Source organism: Nyctibius grandis, chromosome 22 (genome assembly GCF_013368605.1).
Source record: "Nyctibius grandis isolate bNycGra1 chromosome 22, bNycGra1.pri, whole genome shotgun sequence".
Lineage (NCBI taxonomy): Eukaryota > Metazoa > Chordata > Aves > Nyctibiiformes > Nyctibiidae > Nyctibius > Nyctibius grandis.
This window is the reverse complement of record NC_090679.1, coordinates 3716479-3735228: the sequence shown is the minus strand read 5'-3', so window position 1 is coordinate 3735228 and position 18750 is coordinate 3716479. Positions and strand designations below refer to the sequence as shown.

Here is an 18750-nt window from a genome sequence, read left to right as displayed (position 1 = left end):
ATTTAATGAGGATCAAGCTTGAGTGGCTGAGTAAGGCAAGAGGAAAGCTTCTAGAATTTCCAAACTCTTAAAATACTTTTGTGGCTGATACAAAGGAGGCCCATGTAAATCTTTAGCTGAGAAAAGCCTTATGACTTGAATGCACATTTATTGGAGTTCTAAATAGATCTTTCTGCCAAAAACTGAAAAACCTCAGCTTAGCAGAGTAAAGAGTTTTGCTTATAGGATGTTGAGCCCATTGTGCTTACTTGTGCACTATTTATGTGAGCTATTCTTGGGTGGTTTCAAACAAAACTCTATACAAGGAGGCAGAGTCTTTACATTTACAAGAGGAAATATATTTGCTCAGCCAAGAAAAGACATATCTAGTAAGGAACTGAATCCAGTATATATGCAAATACGTTTTCCTTTTCACAGGCATATTGCAGATGATTTTTGGTTTTGCTGACAAAAAAGGTAGGAAAGAACTAGATTGGGATTTCTTCTGAAATGGCAGTCTGTATAAGGGCCAGAGGAGTCATATGATACTTCAAAATCAGTTTTGAAATATTTTTAATCAGCTTCCATCTCTTTTTTTTTTTTTAACCTGAATATTGTCTGTGCTGTGCTTATGCTTATTAGTAGGAGTTTATCACGTACTAGATCCCAGTCTTGCAATGTGGGATACACACAATTGTATATGCCACACCATAAGCATTTGCTATCACAGTGCAGGCAATAGCTCTGACTACAGTTGAAACAGACTGAATTTTTGAAGAAGAGCAGGAAATACTTCTGGGAAATATAATACTAATCATAAGTGGAAAAGGTTGCAAAAATGAGGGTGTGGCTTAAATTAGAAATCTGAAGGGTTACGATAGTTCATGTTGATTAAAAATAGGAAGAGTTTCGTGAACTGTGATAAAAGAATTGCCTTAACCTGCTTTACCTCCATTTTGGAGGGGGATATTTCATCAAACCTGATCAGTCACCTGGAAGAACTCACTGCAGTGCAGCTGGCTGGGCTGAAATATCCCTCAGAGGTACACCTGGCCCTCTCAGAACAGAAAGGCAGGGAACAGCATAAAAGGCCTGGAAAAAATTGAAGCCATCAGCCAAACAAAAGTTACATAGAAGCCAAGCAAGTCTGAGCCATGGTTTTGACGGTCCTCTAGGAGCTGAATCCAGACACAAGAAACTGGAGTTTGACTGAAGTCTCCTGTGACATCCAGGGCATCTCTGTGTACCTTCTCTTTAAATGAAGCTTTTTATACCAAAGCAATACCTGAAGCTACTATGGCAGTATCTATTAAAAATAAATAGGTGCAGATGACTTTAATATGGTGTTGAGTATGCTAAGAATAGTGAATGCTAATATTTCAGAGAGAAAGCAGGACACTGGAGAAGTCAGGAATACTTACTCCTGTGCTCAGAATGGTGCTTTGAGCTACCTGCCTCCCTCTCAGGTGCTGCCTGTGCTATACATTGTGTTACCAACCTGTGTGTGCTTCAGAGTTGCCAAGTGTATGGATTTTGTCTGTATTTATATGAACAAAGACTGGATGATGGAGGGTTACTTTCCAGGGAAGCAGTTTTTCTGTGAAGTAGTCTGGGGAACAATGAGCTCTGGATGTGGTACTTTGCCTAAAAGGGCAGTGATACCCATAGGCAGGGTGCATCTAGTAGGACAGAAAATGTAGGTAATATCTCTTTGTGTTGTGCCCAGATATTATGCTTAGTTCTGTTTTTCAGAATTCAAGGAGCAAGCTGAGAGATGAGAAAGAGGATTAGAGGTGAAACATAAAAAAACATTGAGGGATTGAGAAACAGGTCTTGAAGATCTCAAGAGAAATCTTATTTGGCTTAACAAAGAGTAGGCAGACAGAGCAAGGTGGGGTTTTTTTCCACGAACACTTGTATGGAGAACAGAAATATCTTTAAAAGGTTCTTTGGCTGGCCTTTGTGGCTGAACAAATCAGTTTTTATCAATGTAATTACACAAGAGTTGTTGGCCCTATATACAAACTGGACTTCTCAGCTGATGCTGTAGTTAAAACACAAGTTAATTCAAGAGGGGTCTATATTACACTGAGATCAGACTAGGTGTTTCTGTACTGATAATCTGTGATGTTTTGAGTAACATGCAGGCTCTAGTAGCACTGCGAAGTAGGTAGTCTGAGTCCCTCATCACTCTTATAGTCTTGGATGCCATAATATGCAATGATATGACAGTAAACACTGCATGTATGAAATAAGTGTATGTTGTTATACAAAGAATAGTCTGAATACAGAGAGGAAGAAGATCCAAGAGCATGTATGTGTGTTGTTCTGTAAGAAATATTTAGGATCCCCCTTGGTTTAGTGTACTAATGGTTAAATCCTGATAGTAAATCTTACATTCCTAAATGAAATGCAAATTAAAAATGCATGTGTTGGAAATGTTGACTGTTGACAGAGTTCCAGTATCCAGGGTTTGTTTTTTTCCATACCTTAGTATTTTCCTGCTTTATCTTCTGTCGAGTTTTACTTGTTATAGCCTTTTTAGGAAACAATATCCCAAATGATGATGCATAAATTTTGCTTTCATTAGTTGGAATAAGGAAGGCCAAAGATCTTTCTTCAATTAACAACTTCTTGCAGTGTTTTCCTTTAAAATTCTTTGACAGTCTTTTCCCCCACTCGAAGTAGATGAAAAATGGCCAATTTGTTAAGTGACTCCTGAGGGAAGCAATTTCCCACACTCCAGCCCCATGTCACTTTCATTTGAAAAAAAAAAAAACAAAAACCAAACACCAAAAACCAACCCACACTCACACAATAACCTCCTTCCTAGTTCCTTTCCATCTAATAACTTTAAAACAATGTGCAAATACAAATGGATTCTGTGAAATAGGTGAACATAAGTCAAAGAAGACAAAACTGGCAGGGAGGGTAGGCAGATAGCTGTTTGCCATAAAAAAGTTTCAAGCCCTTACCTGCACCACCAGGTTTCCTCACCATTCTAAAAGTCAATATTTTCAATTTTTGTTGCCTTTTTTGCATAACCAAACCAATACTCATGCTGCATAGCAGAGTCCTGATGGCTTTTATTGTCAACTGATGTCTTATTTTTCCTCTCCCCAACTGGTTATTTTAATCCTGAAGCTAAATTATAAACATGTACTTCCTCCAGGATAATTGTGTGCCCAAAGTGCAGCCAGCTCTAAAACTGGAGCAGTCTGTGGGCTGGTTTACAACCTGGTCAGACCCGTTACTGGATTACAGTTCCTTATAGTTCTGTAGGCTTTCCTCCTCTTCAAAAAGAAACATATATAGGAACACCGACAGAGGAAGCTATGAATTAGATCAGTCACCCCAGTTCTTTTCCTTTATGTATTTTTCTGATTTTTGTCTTTTTGGCTTTAACGTGGCCTATCTCCAGCTATCAATATAAACATCCCACTGGCTCCCTAGCTTTGTGGTTTAGAAATGTAGGACAAAATTCATACAAGTTTTCTCTTCCATTCCCCTTTTCTATTCATTACTCTTGAGGGCCATCACTGTTTTGCTTGTAGTTCTAGATCCAAGTATAGAGTTTCATACCTCCAAAAAGAGATCCTCTCCTCAGTCGCACTACCACCCTCTGTGCTCTCACTCGAAGAGGTGTCCAAACACACGTAAAGGACCAAATGAGCTGTACCAAACACGTACTTATATACTTTGAATGGTTTTATGCTTTACTTGCTAGTTTATTTTATTTTGTTTGTTTACTGTGACTTTTCCTTCCTCCTCTCTGATTGTAGCCAGAAGCAGAAATATGTAGCACTTACACACAAAGAAGTCAGGAAATATTTCAGTTTTTGCTAAGGATCCTAAAAAGCCTCAGCAAATAGCCGCACCTCTCTGTTCTGAAACCTAAGAAAAAAAATTAGTGGCTTCTACTACTGAAAATAGGTCTTTTCTAAAATACATGGCATCCCATGGCGGGGAGAGGGGGGAGCAAGTGTTTTAAAATAGTTTGTTTCCCTGGGAAAAGGCTGCAAGCAGTTTGTATCACAGAAAAAACTCCCTCAAAAAAAAAAACAAAAACAAAACAAAACAGAAAAAAGCTAGAAACTATTTCTGGTTTTATGTGTTTGGAAGAGAAGGCTGAGATCTATTTTACCTTAAGGGACCTTGCGGTGTCCTGTGGTAGATGGTATCTGAGATTTTTGCAGTTATGCTACTTTTAGACAGAACGCTATTCACTGTTAGTGATTATGGTCCCTTTTTCTGGCGTAGCAGATTGTGGTAATGTTGCATGGCCAAAGCCAAGCACTCAGTCAAGCCAAACAACTCTGAAAGGAAGAAGTTGTGTGGTGACTCGTGGCTGACACTCTTTGCTGGCGCTCTCCAGCCTGTTCCCTATCGCTAACCATTGTGAGGCTGATTTGCAGCAGTCCCCGAGATGGACACCAGTGACAGCTAAATGAAGCTGAAGGGCATCATTGCACTATAGGTTGTTTTTTCCCCCTTGCAAGTTTTTAACTACGTGTTTGATATAGGAACAGGAAGTTTTTAGGTAGCGTGGGTTCAGCCTTGTGGTTCCATGAGGAGCTGGACTGCCTAATAAACACTGAAGGCTTAAACAAGTACTTAACTATCAGCCTCTTTTAAAACTTTGGAACTTCTAGCTATAATTTTGTCGAGACAAACAGAGAAATTGTGGTCAAAGTTTGGTTTAGTTTCTTCCTTTTATTTGAGGGAGTTCTGCCTTACATGGAAGTTTCTCAGTTTTAGTTATTTGGCAAATGTGAAATGTGTTTTGTTTCTGTGCAAAAAATAAAAAGGCACCCACATTTCCCACTCTTACAACTATGAATGAGAAGTGCTGGAAGAGTTGGGAGTTTTTAGCTTTGTTCAAGAGCCTAAGCCCGCCAGCCCTGTTTTATTAAGAGAGAATCGCATGTCACTGCTATCAGATTGGACTCTCTTATCTCATTGTACTGGGACTGAAGAAGGAAATAGCGCAGTAACTGGCAGTGCTGCAGCCTGTCTTTAGTCTCAGTGTGGGTGTCCTGTCATGTTGGAGCTCTCAGCTCCAGAATTTCTTCTGGTCAGATTCCCATTTGTAAAATGTAATGTGTCATGTTTGGGGAAACAGATACACTGGAGAATTTATCTTTGTTCATCAGGACCACAGTATATGTCTGAGAAAATGTGATCTCAGCTACTCCTGTCTTAAAGGACGGGTGGAGTGAATATCATCCACAAAGGGGATTCATGATTCATTAAACCCAGTCTGTGAAGAAACACATCAAAAGATTAGAAGTTAACCATGAGCCCATTACTTACCTGCTTACTGGCAGGTGGTGCATACTGCTCAGTTAACAAAGCTGGGAGGAACAGAGTCCACCTGCAGACAGTCAGTGTATTCAGCACTTCAACACCACAGTGATGGCCACTTTAAAACTGCTAGTAGGAAATAAGTAAATCTTTCTGCATATCAAATATTCTTCAAAGACCTCTATTGGTTCAAAGACCATACTGGGTTTATGTGGCAAGGTTTCGGTAGCAGGGGAGGAGGGGGGCTGTTAGGGGTGGCTTCTGTGAGAGGAGATCAGGAGCTGCTCCCCTGTCAGCTGCTGCCCAAAGCTGAGCCCATCAGCAATGCTGATGAAAAAATGTGAGAGAAGCAACTATGCAAACACCAAGTGCAGAAGAAGGGGTAAGAGGTACTCCAGGTGCTGGAGCAGAAATTCCCCTGCTGCCCATGGAGAAGACCACAGTGAAGCAGGCTGTCCCCCTGCAGCCCATGAAGGACCATGTCAGAGCAGATATCTGTACTGCAACCTGTGGAGGACCCCATGCTGGAGCAGGTGGATGTGCCTTCTAAGAAACCGCAGCCCATGGTGAGCCCATACAAGGAGCAGGCTTCTGGCAGGAGCTGCAGTTCATGGAGAGGAGCCCATGTAGGAGCAGGTTTTCTAGCAGGAGCTGTGTCCCTTCAGTCTGTTCCTGAAGAACTGTATTCTATGGAAAGGATCCATGATGGAGCAGTTCTTGAAGAACTGCATCCCATGGGAGGGAGCCCATGCTGGAGCAGGGGAACAGTGTGAGGAGGAAGGAGTGGCACAGACAAAACGTTATGAACTGACCACAGTCCTCATTCCCCATCTACCCATCCGGACCGGCGTGAGTCTACAGTGTGCCTGGTGTCCTATCTGCCAGCCCTGAAAGGACATCTCAGAAAATGTATGGCATCTCAGATGTGAGTGGCTGCACTAGATTGTGCAATCAACTGAGCTGATCCCTAATAGATTCCAGACAAATCACATATTTGGAAAACATCCATATGAAGTAATACAGCTCAAAAATGTAGGGGGGGGGGCAGCAAAATTAGGATCTATTCCAGACACAGTGGTTCTGAGGGATAATGCCATATGCAGGTTACCACCTTGTAAGAGCACCGGAAATTATCTGGTTTAGTTTATGTTTTACGTACTTGTTGTGGCATTTGTGATGTTGAATATGATTTTTCGTACTTTGGCAGTACATAGAACTGGAACATATTCCTTCTACAAGATTCAGAAATAGTGAAAGGATCATTATTTCTCTACTCAGATCTTGTTGTTTAACTTTTAGTTTTTTGTCTACTAAGTGCTGAGGGCAGTGTTCGTCACATAAGAGCAAACTTCATTAATAATGCAGCAAGAGAATTCTGCTACAGTGCATTCCAGGTAATTTCTTTTATGTTTTGGTATCTAACATGGCAGCCGAGTGCATTTGCTACTGAAGGATCACAGAGTTTCTCTTTTCTTCATTGCAAGTTGAGACTCTCTGGAAGTAAAAAATTCATTTTTTTATTTTCTAAGATGAGTCTCATATCTTTTTCATCAAGCATCAACAACATTCCTAACTGAATTATTTTCTTGGAGGAACATCCTATGTCTCTTCCACCCAACCATTTTTACGTTCTCTGTTCTCCTGAAATTTCCAGTTGGCACTGACTTCTTTTTAATAACTGAGAAGAGAGAAGTGGAAAACAAAGTACAAAAAAAGCATTTCTTCCGATACAAGTTATTAGGTTTAAAATGAGTAATCTCTTGTGAGAAAAACAGTACAGTATTTTATTAGCAGTAAAGAGAAGAGTTCCATTCTGACTTACCTGGCAAAGTTCAGAAAATTGCAACATACTATTTAACCATTCAAATATATATCTTCTCCCTGTGCAGCCTGTAAAAGTTTCCTCTGTGGATGAAGACCAGCCTTTCTTCATCCTTTCTTCACTGTAAGCACTTTCCTTTTCTCAAGTAATATTGTGTAATTCTTGACAGCATTTCTGCTTTTACTCTTCCAGGCCCTACAAAAGCTTCTCTCACATTAAGGTTGAGAATATTTTCTATGTTGCTTTATCAATTATTTCATGAACACTCTGAATGAGAGAACAAACTGTCACTCAACTTGACATATGAAACAAAAGAAAAATCATCGAACTTATTGGTTGCAAATTGGTGGTCTAGATTATCTTTTCAGAACTGCAGTTTTACTTACAGATAAATAAGTAAAATACTATTACTGCATCCAATCTCTCTTTTACCGATTAAGGAGAAATAGTGTAACTTGGATCCTGGTTTTAAAAGTCTAATGTGGCATGAAATAAATAGCTCTCATGACAGCACAGAACAGAAAAAAGAAAGATGATTATTAAACTGTGTGTAAAAGTCGTCTTTATTGCTCTATTGTTGTTTTGGCTTCATTCTGAGGCATGTGAAAGGCTACAGAAAAGCCTAAGCACGTTTCTTGGCAGCTCTTCATAAGCAGTGAGCCCTGTGAAAAGTGAATGTGGAAAGCCCCATGAAATTCATGATTTTGCTGAAAAAATAAGACAAGGAAAATGTTGCATGAGACAAAAAAAATGTTTTATTGTGTTTTTTGTTTTTTGCACAAGCAATGCTGGTGAAGGGGACAAGGGAGGGAGTTTCACAGGGGCAGAATACCTTTTCTATTGTTTGGGGATTTTTTCTTTTTCTTTCTTTTTTTTTTTTAATGCATGAGAGCAGCAATGCAAGATCCATCTGTTAGTGTTCCACCTGTCAATACAACTTGGTTCTAGGCTGAAAGTTGGATTTTTTGAGGCAGATCAGATTGCTTCCTTCATCTGTCTAATGCTTCCTTCTCCTAATCAAGCACTAATTACCAGCACATTACCCCTGGCCTTAAGAAGTTTGAAATGCAGTGCCCACACAGCTGAGGATGTGCCTATCTTTATAAAGGTACCTTCTTCATATCATACCTCAGTTCTACAGACCACAGAGTATTATTGCCCTCCTACCTCCAGCTACTATGAAAAATGAAATCTGATGGCGTAAGTGCTTTTCCTCTTGTAAATCTGACACGGTCTTAACCTGTTCTTCACTGGGGTGCGTTGCATGTTGATCGTCTTTGATGAAAGAGAGTAAGTGTGCCTTGATGAAACAAAAAAAACAGTATTTGGGATAAAAATATGCTTAACTTATTAGAAAAGAAATATAGTAGTCGTTTTCCTGTGTTTTATATAAGCATTTCAGAAACCCTTGTGTACCCAAATTGGAGCTCTGATCTGAGAATGCATAGGAGAGGGGAAAATGGGGAGGTTGGATTGTTTGCTACATTTGGGAAAGCATTACACTGAAGATTTCTGTTGTTTTAGCGTGATCAAATATCTTCGACAAAGAGAATCAGTGCTGCTAGAAGTTGGCCTAAGATTAATGTCCAGTTTGGTTTTAGGTTCACATAGCTATCCAATGAGAAATTTGGACTAGACCTTTAATTGCTGCACAGAGAAGCAGCCCTGTGTCACTCCAAAAAAAGAGGATCAGATTTTTCCTCTGATACTGACATTAAAGCGGCCAATAAATATTGCACTCTGAGGTCTGAGGGCAGATCTTTTGGCCCAGATATTTTCTGAGTGAATAAAATATGAGAAAGTCTTTGTGTAGCTGGTGCCTTGGGTTTTGCTTTTCAGACAGTGTTTTATTTCCCTGGCATGCTTTCTGCAGCATCTAGCGAACATTGGTGGGGCCTGAAATAACGTATCGAGAAGAATTCTCTTCCTGAGATGAGGCTGCTCTAGTTGCAAGGCATTCCCAAGTGAGCTCCCTAATGAGTGATAGATGGGAAAAATAACAGGAAGGATCTTTAAATGTTCCAAGTTTTGCATGAAAAATGATAAATTTTTTGGATGCTGTGTTTGGTACCTAGCCTAGAATTTGCCTACATTTTGATAGTGGTGCCTTCAGAATGACACAGTGAGTCATAATATTTGACATTTCGGGAGATTTTTACTGGAGCTCTAAGCACTTGTCAAGACTGTTGAGAAGAATACTTTAAGAAGAATTATTATTTCCTTTGAGAGTTTATGAAACTGTTCTTATTTTTTTAAGGCCTATTTCCTTTTCTTCCAAACAAGAAATAGAAACTTCAAAAGTATGTATTGACCATTTTTAGTGAGAGCATAGTTGAAGGCATCTATCCACACTGTATTCAGTTATTAAATGATTAAATGGTCTTCCAGAAATATTTCTAGCTTTAGATCACTGAGTTCTTTTAATGTCACCAGCCAGTTACTTTTCTTGTTTGTTTTCACATAAGATTCGTAGCACACAAGGGACATGAGGAATACCAAGATGACAAACTGGCAGTTGTCCAGACATTGTAGCAAGTTCTGACCTGCTCATGTTCATGTCTGCCCAAAGGTCAAGGGCATAGCTTTGCTTGTTAGTATTTGGGAGGGCTGGTGGACTGTGGATTTGGGGATTGCTTAGTAAGCAGACCTATCTCCAGTTCTGCCACCTCAAAAATGTGTTAATAGCTGTCCCCAGTGACAGCTGTGTTCATATTTGTAAGATTTGGATGTCTGTAGTTGCTTTTGAGGAGTAACAAAGTACAATGGCAAACCTCAAGTCCAGTGAACAATCTTTTTCCGTGGTTCCCATGGATTTGCAGCATTCAGTTTCTTTGGCATGTCCTCCTTCCTGGGCTGGATACATTCATTACATTTGCCCAAGATTTGTCCAGGGCTGTAAAAAGACTTGGTAGTATTTAATAGTGGTGCCTTCCTGGGATTCCTTCGCTCCAGATGGAATTGGTTGTCTTATAACTGATACTATGAACAATAAACTGTCCACTGCAGATTGCCGTGCCAGACTTCTCCAGCATTGCCAAACCCAGCCCACTAAAAGTCATGAGGGCATCTATGGCACATGAATACAGGGTTTATGCTGGTAGTACTCTCTCTCGTGCCTCCAGGGCTCATATTCTTGCTTTGCTTTCTCACTTATACTTGACAGCTCTCAAAAACAGATACATTAGATGTTCCACATCTGAAACAAGAAAAAAAATGGTTAGTTTTTGCAAATACATATTATACTTCCATTCTAAATAAAGAGAAAATAAGAGTCAAATAAAGAGCTATGTAGCTTGTACTGTAGGGAGGCTGGAGATGTGGGATAAATAACCTGAAGGAGTGAGCTGGGGGTGTTAACAACTTTAAACCTTACCTGTCACCACCAGAGTCATCCTCAAAATGGTGCTTTCAGTCATCCCTGCCAGATCACAAGGCTGATAAAAGACAAACAGTTCTGATTTGCATTTTCCATTTGAATGTTGATCTTTGTGGTTTGCTTAGCTTGTGTTTTCAAGTGTTTCTCTGTAACCAGGAGAGTTAGAAACGTAAGGATTTTTGAAAATGGAGTTTCTCCCAAGACAGGTGGAGCTGCAGCTTCATGAAAATATTGCTAAAATATTGCCACCCCACCAGTGCCTCCTGTGTTGTCCTTTTTCCCACACTATCCTTATGGCTTATTGCTCATGTGATGGTATGTATCGTGTATAGGCACACAAAATATGCATACCCTGGAAACCCTGCAGATGTGGTCTTCTGATATAGCTGCATAGGGGACTTTGGGACTAGCTTTTGGGGGTTTCCATGTTGAGAGTACCTGACCTTTCCTTTTCCTGCAAGGCTTTGGGAGGTGTGGGGTACGGTTCTGTTGGTTTCTTGGGAAGGCAAAGATTTCTGTGGTCTTTGGCTAGATCTCAAATTCTGGGGTACTGAAGTGTAACCTAATAATTTAGGACTCAGAGAAGGGTGGTATTTAAATAAACTATCTGGTTTTGAACATTCTAGAACTATTGATTATTAAAATTTATACAAATCCAGAGAGGTGCATGGCATGTAACACACCATACCTAGAAACAGCTGAGCTTACATGTGATGGTTTTTTTTTCTGAAAAGACATCATCTCCTGTGAGCACAATAGCGCTAGTACTGTTCTTATAAATAGTGAATGTTTTATAATTGCAAGCAGTCCTAAAGCTGGTTCCTATTATTGAGAGTCGCAGAGGTTTTGGGGGGAGGGCTTGTGGGTTGTTGTTCTTTTCCAGAATGATGTCCAATCACCTTCTTTGGCAGAGTATTAACTACAGCTAAAGTATGTTTCAGTGTGAAAATGTAATGGTCTAATGAGCAACTTCGCTTTTGTGTCACTTTCTTGCTTTGATATAAGAGGTTCTGGGTCAGGAACTGCCCATTTGATCCTTAGTCTGTCTCCAAGCGGAGTTTCTATGTCAGTACTTTTAATACCAGCCTTTCAAATTCATGTGATAGAAACAGTACAGTCACTATAGGTCAAAGAAACCCCATTTAATGAAGTCTCACACGCCCTCACAAGCAATACTGTCGCTTCCTGCTGAACTGCTGAGCTCTCTCCATTTAGGGAGATTCACCATCCCTGAACATCATGGTTGAAGCTGCTTCAGGATTGTCCAAGTTGTGTTACAGCTTTATTGCTTTTTCTTTTGCCTCAGGTGAACTGTGTGATGAGGTGATTAACCGCTGTGTTCCTGATCTAAATCCGTGCCAACATGAGTCCAAATGTCTTCCCCTTGACAAAGGAACCAGGTAAGCGTGTGTGTATGCTGGTCTCCACACACTGGCTAGATCCATCCATGGACTTGACTAGGGTTGAACTGGCAATGAGTTTGGGGTAAAAATCATCAAAATTAATGCAAATAGTACAAGCCTATATATACTTCAGACAATGCCACATTTTAATTTTAATGCAACTGTACATACTTTTCTAGCTTTCTGTGGTTTACTTGAAAATAATGGATGTACCCCCAGAGCAGAGAAGTCATTCTGGAATAGAGCATGGCCAAAGGAGTACTGCTGGAGCAGTTACTGCAAAGTATCTTATCCTGCATCAGAAACTAAGGACAGTTTCCTTATGTGTTCCTTAGGGCAGCCATCAATTCAAGCAGCATAATAGGAGCCTTAACAGATGTAACTCAGCTCTCCTCAGCCCATGCTGGCTCAGTGTTTAACATCCAGTCCCCATGCTCACTACTGAGAAGGGAAAGATAAACTTGTGGCCAGAGCATAAAGCTGCAGGTCAGGAGTTTTCTGTTGTATGCCCACTTTAGCTGTTGTCTTCCAGGATGGCTGGCGGTCTTGGGGTGCACTGGCAAAGACCGGCCTTGACTGCAGAGGGGCTCCTCTCCCCACACTTCCTCACCTGGGCGGCAGCAGAAAACAGCTGAACTGGACAGCTCTCACTTGGGAGCCGCCTTCTTCCATCGGCTACAGAGGCGAGCCTCACTTGGCTCATGTTAGATTTTGTGAAGTTATTGTTGTGTTATTCTTCCCACTATTCAAAAATCCAGAATTTCTTTACTTCTTCTGTCCCATTTTGCTTTCTAGTAGGCTAGACTTGAGAGATGAAGGAGACTGCCCAGCCTTGAATGTACATTTGTCCAAGTATTACTTTTTCTTTCATATTTTAGTTGCAACAAACCATTCAGAAATGGGCTGAGAGCCCTCAGCAACTTTTGCAGTGATGTGTAGTTGCTTCTGGGTCTCACTGAAAACAACAGCCTCTGGTCCTGTGCTGTTGCTGATCCCTTGAGCCGTTTGATCTCCCGACCTGTGATGCGCCATATGTTTAGCACACGATGGTGCAGTATAATGCCACATGCGGAATGAAGTCAGGCTCATGCACCGGTTCTCTGCTCTGCTTACAGAGATGAGGAATATTAATGGCAGGATTCAGGCTTGTTCCTGAGCTGAGCATCCACTTGTCAGGTTTGTGCCCTGGGCATGTGAGTAGGACACACCAGTGAAGGATATCATAGCAGCAAGGACACTAGTCAGTCTGTCTGTCCTGCCTTCAGCTTTAGTCAGCCTGCAACTCTGCAGAGGGAGGAAAAGATGACAAAGACAGGAAAAAACTAGGAAGCCAAGTTATTTATTGATATGGGGAGGGAAATTCCATTCTGGCCCTGCAATAGAAGCCATGATTCACGGCTTTAATACACTAGACATTGAGTGCATGCAGATGCAAATCCCCTCGGATAGGCCAACTTTTTAAATACCACTAGACGTGTTTTTATGCTCTCTCTGATACTGGGAATGTTGCCATCACTACAAGGCTGTAGCAGAAAACAAGATTTCAACTGTACTGGTGTCAGATGGTCACTGGGAAATGAGATAACTGATCTAATCACATAAATTACTCTCTTACCAGGATTTGAATATGAAAGTTTCTTTACCTCCTCCTTTACTGCATCATAGTTTTACTGACACTCCATCACTTGCTGGCACTCTCTGGGATAGGGATGGAGCTACTGTGCCATCATTCCCTGGAGAGGGAGGCCTTGGGTTTCTAGGAGGAGGCTGGGTGAAGCACTCGTGTGACTGAGTTTCTTACCTGCTACACTCCAGGCACGCACTTTTTGGTAGCTTCAGCCTAGATGTGACACGCTAAGAGCTCAGAGGTGACTGACCCAAAAGGAATTCCATGTTTCTAAAGGGAAAGCCAAGCATGGAAGCAAACCGGACTATTTCAGTGTGTGCTTGGCTGCACAGAGCTCTTTGCTTTCTAAGCTAAAGTTGCAGGTGGCTTTCCTCACTTCCCGCCTCCACATCTTTATTGTGCTGTTACTGTAGAAGGAGAGTAGCTTTCTGTATGCCAGAAAACAAAAGAAAACAAAAATCAGCAAAAAAATACCATTTAACACAATGAAACGACTTCTAAAAAATAGCTTCATGAAAGGAGCATGTTTTTCCATTCACTGTATGGATGTTGGAGCATGGTATAAATATACTTTATTATTCTAAAGCTTGGAATCATTACCTGACAGCTTAAAATGCTGATTTAATGCAGCCCTGCAGAGAAAAGTGGTGGTTCTGTCATTACTGAGATAGCCAATACACATCATAAAATTGATGCATGGCAGCCCTGAATAAGGAACTGCACATCGTTCATTATTACATCACTTTACATTAGGACTGCAGGGATCAATAAAAAGCAACAGGATTAAATGCTGCCAATTCCCCCCCACAAAGTCTTTTGATTGACATTATTTGCTTGCAGGTGTGACTGAAATGTTGCCAAAAAATATTGCCTGCTTCTTATGGTTTGGGGAAGGAACACTTTTTGCTTTTTGCTCTGTTTTGTCATCTCCGTTGTGTTAATCACAGTATTCCCTGAGCCACCAAGGTGTAAAAAAGCAATTCAGGCGTGCAGAGCTGGCACATCAACTATCCTTTGGCTGCAGAGGGTCGTGATGGGGGCCTCTCCTGTAGGCTGGATGGAGAAAGAAAGTATATCCATCTACATGATGTTGTCCATCCTACAGCCTGCATGTTAATAGGCTCTGCCCTATTTCCTCCTGTTTTAGCCCGTCACAAGCCGTGGTTTGAAATGGAGACTGAAGCTCACATTCTTCTCATTGCTTCAGCGAGATGGTTGCTGAAGTCCTGATGCTGTGGCAGCTGTTCACTGGTCATTAGCAAACACAGGACCCACCATTGCACTCTGGCAAGTTTCCCCTAACACGCTGCCTTGCACTGATGAGCTGGTGAGAGGCCAGGAGCCAAAACTCGCTGTCACTCAGGACCAATTTCAGCACAATAACTGCTGCCTGGAAAGTGGAAATATCTTTCACAGAATCACAGAATCACAGAATGTTAGGGATTGGACGGGACCTCGAAAGATCATCTAGTCCAATCCCCCTGCTGGAGCAGGATTGCCTAGACCATATCACACAGGAACGCGTCCAGGCGGGTTTTGAATGTCTCCAGAGAAGGAGACTCCACAACCTCTCTGGGCAGCCTGTTCCAGTGTTCGGTCACCCTCACCGTAAAGAAGTTTTTCATCATATTTAAGTGGAACCTCCTGTGTTCCAGCTTGCACCCATTGCCCCTTGTCCTGTCATGGGATGTCACTGAGAAGAGCCTGGCTCCATCCTCTTGACACTTGCCCTTTACATATTTATAAACATTAATGAGGTCACCTCTCAGTCTCCTCTTCTCCAAGCTAAAGAGACCCAGCTCCCTCAGCCTCTCCTCATAAGGGAGATGTTCCACTCCCTTAATCAGCTCATCAGCTCATCATTTCCTCATCAGCTCCCATGTGTCCTGTTCTTCTGAACAGGTTTTCCACAAGGACCGTCCTCCTGCCCTTACCCCACCAGGCTGCTGGCAGGGAGGAGGAGGAGGAGGCCAGCAGAATAGACTGGTGGAGCAGTAGTTTCTCGGCTGATGCCACCGTCCTTCACTTTGTGATGTCTCTTCTCTTCCAGCTCTCGGTGGCAAGCACACTGGGTCCAAACAAGGGGCTCCAGTAAGAGCACAGACCTCTTTTTTTATTGAAGTTAACTGTAGCTCTTCCCTTGTTTTGGTTTAAGTGATACGCCTTTTGTTTTCCAGATGTGCAGTAACATCCAGCTGGGAGGAGTAAAACGTGTTTTATGGACTAAAGCGTGTTCATGACTAAACACTCTCTACATTATAGATTCAGAAAGAGGCTGTTCAGCAATCCCAAAAGCTCTGTTCTAAGTCAGAGACTTTGGGATGCATTTTCTATTGTCAGGTTATAAAATTCTGTGAGGCTTATAATAGAAATGCTAATGCAGCCTTCATACAACAAACTTGAGAACTGTATATAATAAAAAGCCAGTGTCTGCAGGTTTGGGTGCATCTCCTTGTGTTGCTCCTATGAACGGTGTTACCCCATAGCAGCAGGTACGTGCTTCGCCTGAGTGTCACCATGGGAAAGGACAGGCTTCAAAGACAACTTTCCGTAGTTGCAGCAACATTTGCTGTGCCTTGCAAATGAATGGCAAACAGGTGGTGGTCTCAAAACTGATGGTCTTTTTCTTTAAATTTGCTGAGTTTTATGGGTTGCTTGCAGATTGCTTCCATTTAGTAGGTGGAACCTTACTGTGCTCTGTGTAGCTGCACAGGGCCAACCTCAGACACTCAGCAGTGTGCAGACATTGGCAAAATCACAGTGTGAGACGAGAGTAACTGCCCTTGCAGAATACTGCCCTTTGAGTCTGTAAGGTTAGGGAAGGTGCTGTCATCTTTAGCACGAGTGGGAGACCACTGTATGATCACCCTTCTCCACGGCCTTGGCTGAGGCAAAGCAGTAGTGTGGTATTGCTTTGCTCAGCTTGAATTTAAGCAGATTTCAGAACCTCAGCTGCAGACAGACAGGAGGGACTTGAGCATTTCCGATGGCAGGAATCGTGCTTGATGCTTCCAGGAATAATTGCTAACACCTTTCCATCTCAGATCGGATTGGTGCTAGGCTGCCATGCGTGCTATTGTTGTGAATGCTGAAACAAGCTATTAACAGCAATCTCTTTGTATTTCAGATGCGAGTGCTTGCCAGGTTACAGCGGAAAACACTGTGAAATAGATGATGACGACTGTCTGGGCCATAAATGTCGCCATGGAGCTGTCTGCGTCGATGCAGTCAACGGCTACACCTGCGTCTGTCCTCAGGGCTTCAGGTATGTGAGAGGCAGCTCCTCCCCCGGACTGTCTTCTGTACAGTGTGTTGGGGCACTTTCTGTAATTGCTTTCATCCTCAGAGCTAATCAGCCTCTAGATATGGTATCGATCTGTCATTCCTGCATGAATGGATGGCTCAGTGCTTCAAATCTTGTAGCTGAAGTAGGTCTTAACGAGTTAACTGAATACAGGGGATTGATGAGTCTTGCTTTGAAAATGGCAATTTGCCTTTTGTGCAGTGCTGTGACAGTTTGCCTGCCTGGTAAAACACTAGGTGATGCACTCACAGAAATTATATGGAGATAAACTCTGTGTGGGCAAGAGTGAGCAAAGGATAATAAAATTACATATATGAACCCTCTCACCTGGCTGCAAGAAAACACGTGTCTGAAGATTTTGTGCCAGTAGCTCTGTGCCTGTTGGTGGATGGGTTCAGTACGATTTGGGCTGTAAATTTCCAGTCTTTGATTCTGACATCTGCCAATATATCTGACTCCTGGAAGTCTCACTGTCTGTCAAAGATAAGTGTGCTGCTCCAAATGGATTCACTAATCATTGCCTGAGGCTGGATACTGGCTTCCTTCCAGCTAAAGCTCTTCTGTGTTTGAAATACACACATGAGACAAAGAAGGAGTACCTGAAAAGATCAGTCTTGACAAAGCAGAAATTGCATGAACACTTGTAAATCATTTTCTCTGCTTTGTATCTGCAACTGTTTTCGTTCTTCTTGCTTTCATCCTTGCTGGTTTTTGGTTTTTTCTCCCCTCTCAACACACATTTTTACTGCAAAGCAGACAGACTTCCCTGAATAGGCATTGATATATAACATGATGTCAGCCCGTGGTTTCACAGAATCAGACTTGTTATTTCCAGGATATCGGATATCCTCTGAATTTCAAATTCATACCCATTTCTTTCATTCTCTGCTTCAGTCCCTTTGATGGCCTTAGGGATCTTGCAGATTGGTGACCAGCAAGGATAACAAGCAGCTGTCCCACAGTGGAATTGTAAATGCTCAATGTTATCTAATTGTTAGAGTTGAGAAATGGTATTGGAAAGCCATATCTGGAGTCAAGTGTTTGGCAGGGATGTTTTGAGTTGTGACAAAGTTGAGTGGAGCAGCAGGGGTAGGTGGGAGACTGGTCTGGGTCCCTTCTTGTGTACCAAGCAGCTCTGCTGGCAATTTGGGCAGTGCCCCGAGATGGCTGATCTCACACCAGGGACTTCAAAAGCAGAACTTGGAACATCCCAGCCTGCTCCCTCGCTCAAATGAGGGGGTTTAATTCCACTAAAAGTCATCCAAGAAGAGGAAACATCTTTCTACACAAAGCTCCAGAACTCTACTACTAGCTTAGACAGCACTTCACAGCCCAAGGTAGACTTTGGTGAGCAAAGTAATCCCGCTGCCTGTCAACAGCAGAGCCACGATTAACCTGAGGTCTCCTGCTTGCTTTCTTTTTTTTTCTGCTAGTCCATGCACCTCCCTAAATTACCTGTGCAAAATGCAAGGGAGCAAGGGTCTTTTAGGAGAAAAACATCGCAGTGGGCACTAACAGGCTCCCTCTGCCAAGGCAGAAAGCAAGCTGAAGCCCCTTGTGTTCTCCATGCAGAATAGTCCTTGATTTTGTTTGATTTCAGGATTAGAATTCTGCTAACAAAATATGATCTGCTCATTATTCTTTCCATGACTCCAGCCTTTTGTAGTTTAAAGGCCTGCTGCTGTGAAGGGGGTTCTGATTTTTTTTTTTCCCCCCTCTTAAGATTGCAGTTGCAAAGATGGTGATTGACAGAGTGCAGCCTTCTGGTGTTCAGGGTTGTAAGCTCATTGTTCACGAAGCGTGCCTCGGGCGCTGGGCTGTGCGGCAGGGAGATAACTGCAAGTATTTGAAGGCTGCAAGTGTTGATGAAAAGGAGAGGACACAAGGGGTGGTCTGGCAAAGGTAACTAGGAGACCTAAGATGATGATTAATAAA

The 18750-nt window shown here is 42.0% G+C and overlaps 1 protein-coding gene across 1 annotated transcript in view; it reads left to right on the top strand.

Moving 5' to 3' along the window:
• SLIT3 (slit guidance ligand 3) overlaps positions 1-18750 on the top strand; it is a 524461-nt gene that overhangs the window by 475434 nt on the left and 30277 nt on the right. Inside the window, exons 29-30 of the mRNA XM_068417108.1 lie at positions 11788-11881; positions 16639-16776. Coding sequence (XP_068273209.1) covers positions 11788-11881; positions 16639-16776 — 232 coding nt within the window. The remainder of the gene's footprint in view (positions 1-11787; positions 11882-16638; positions 16777-18750) is intronic.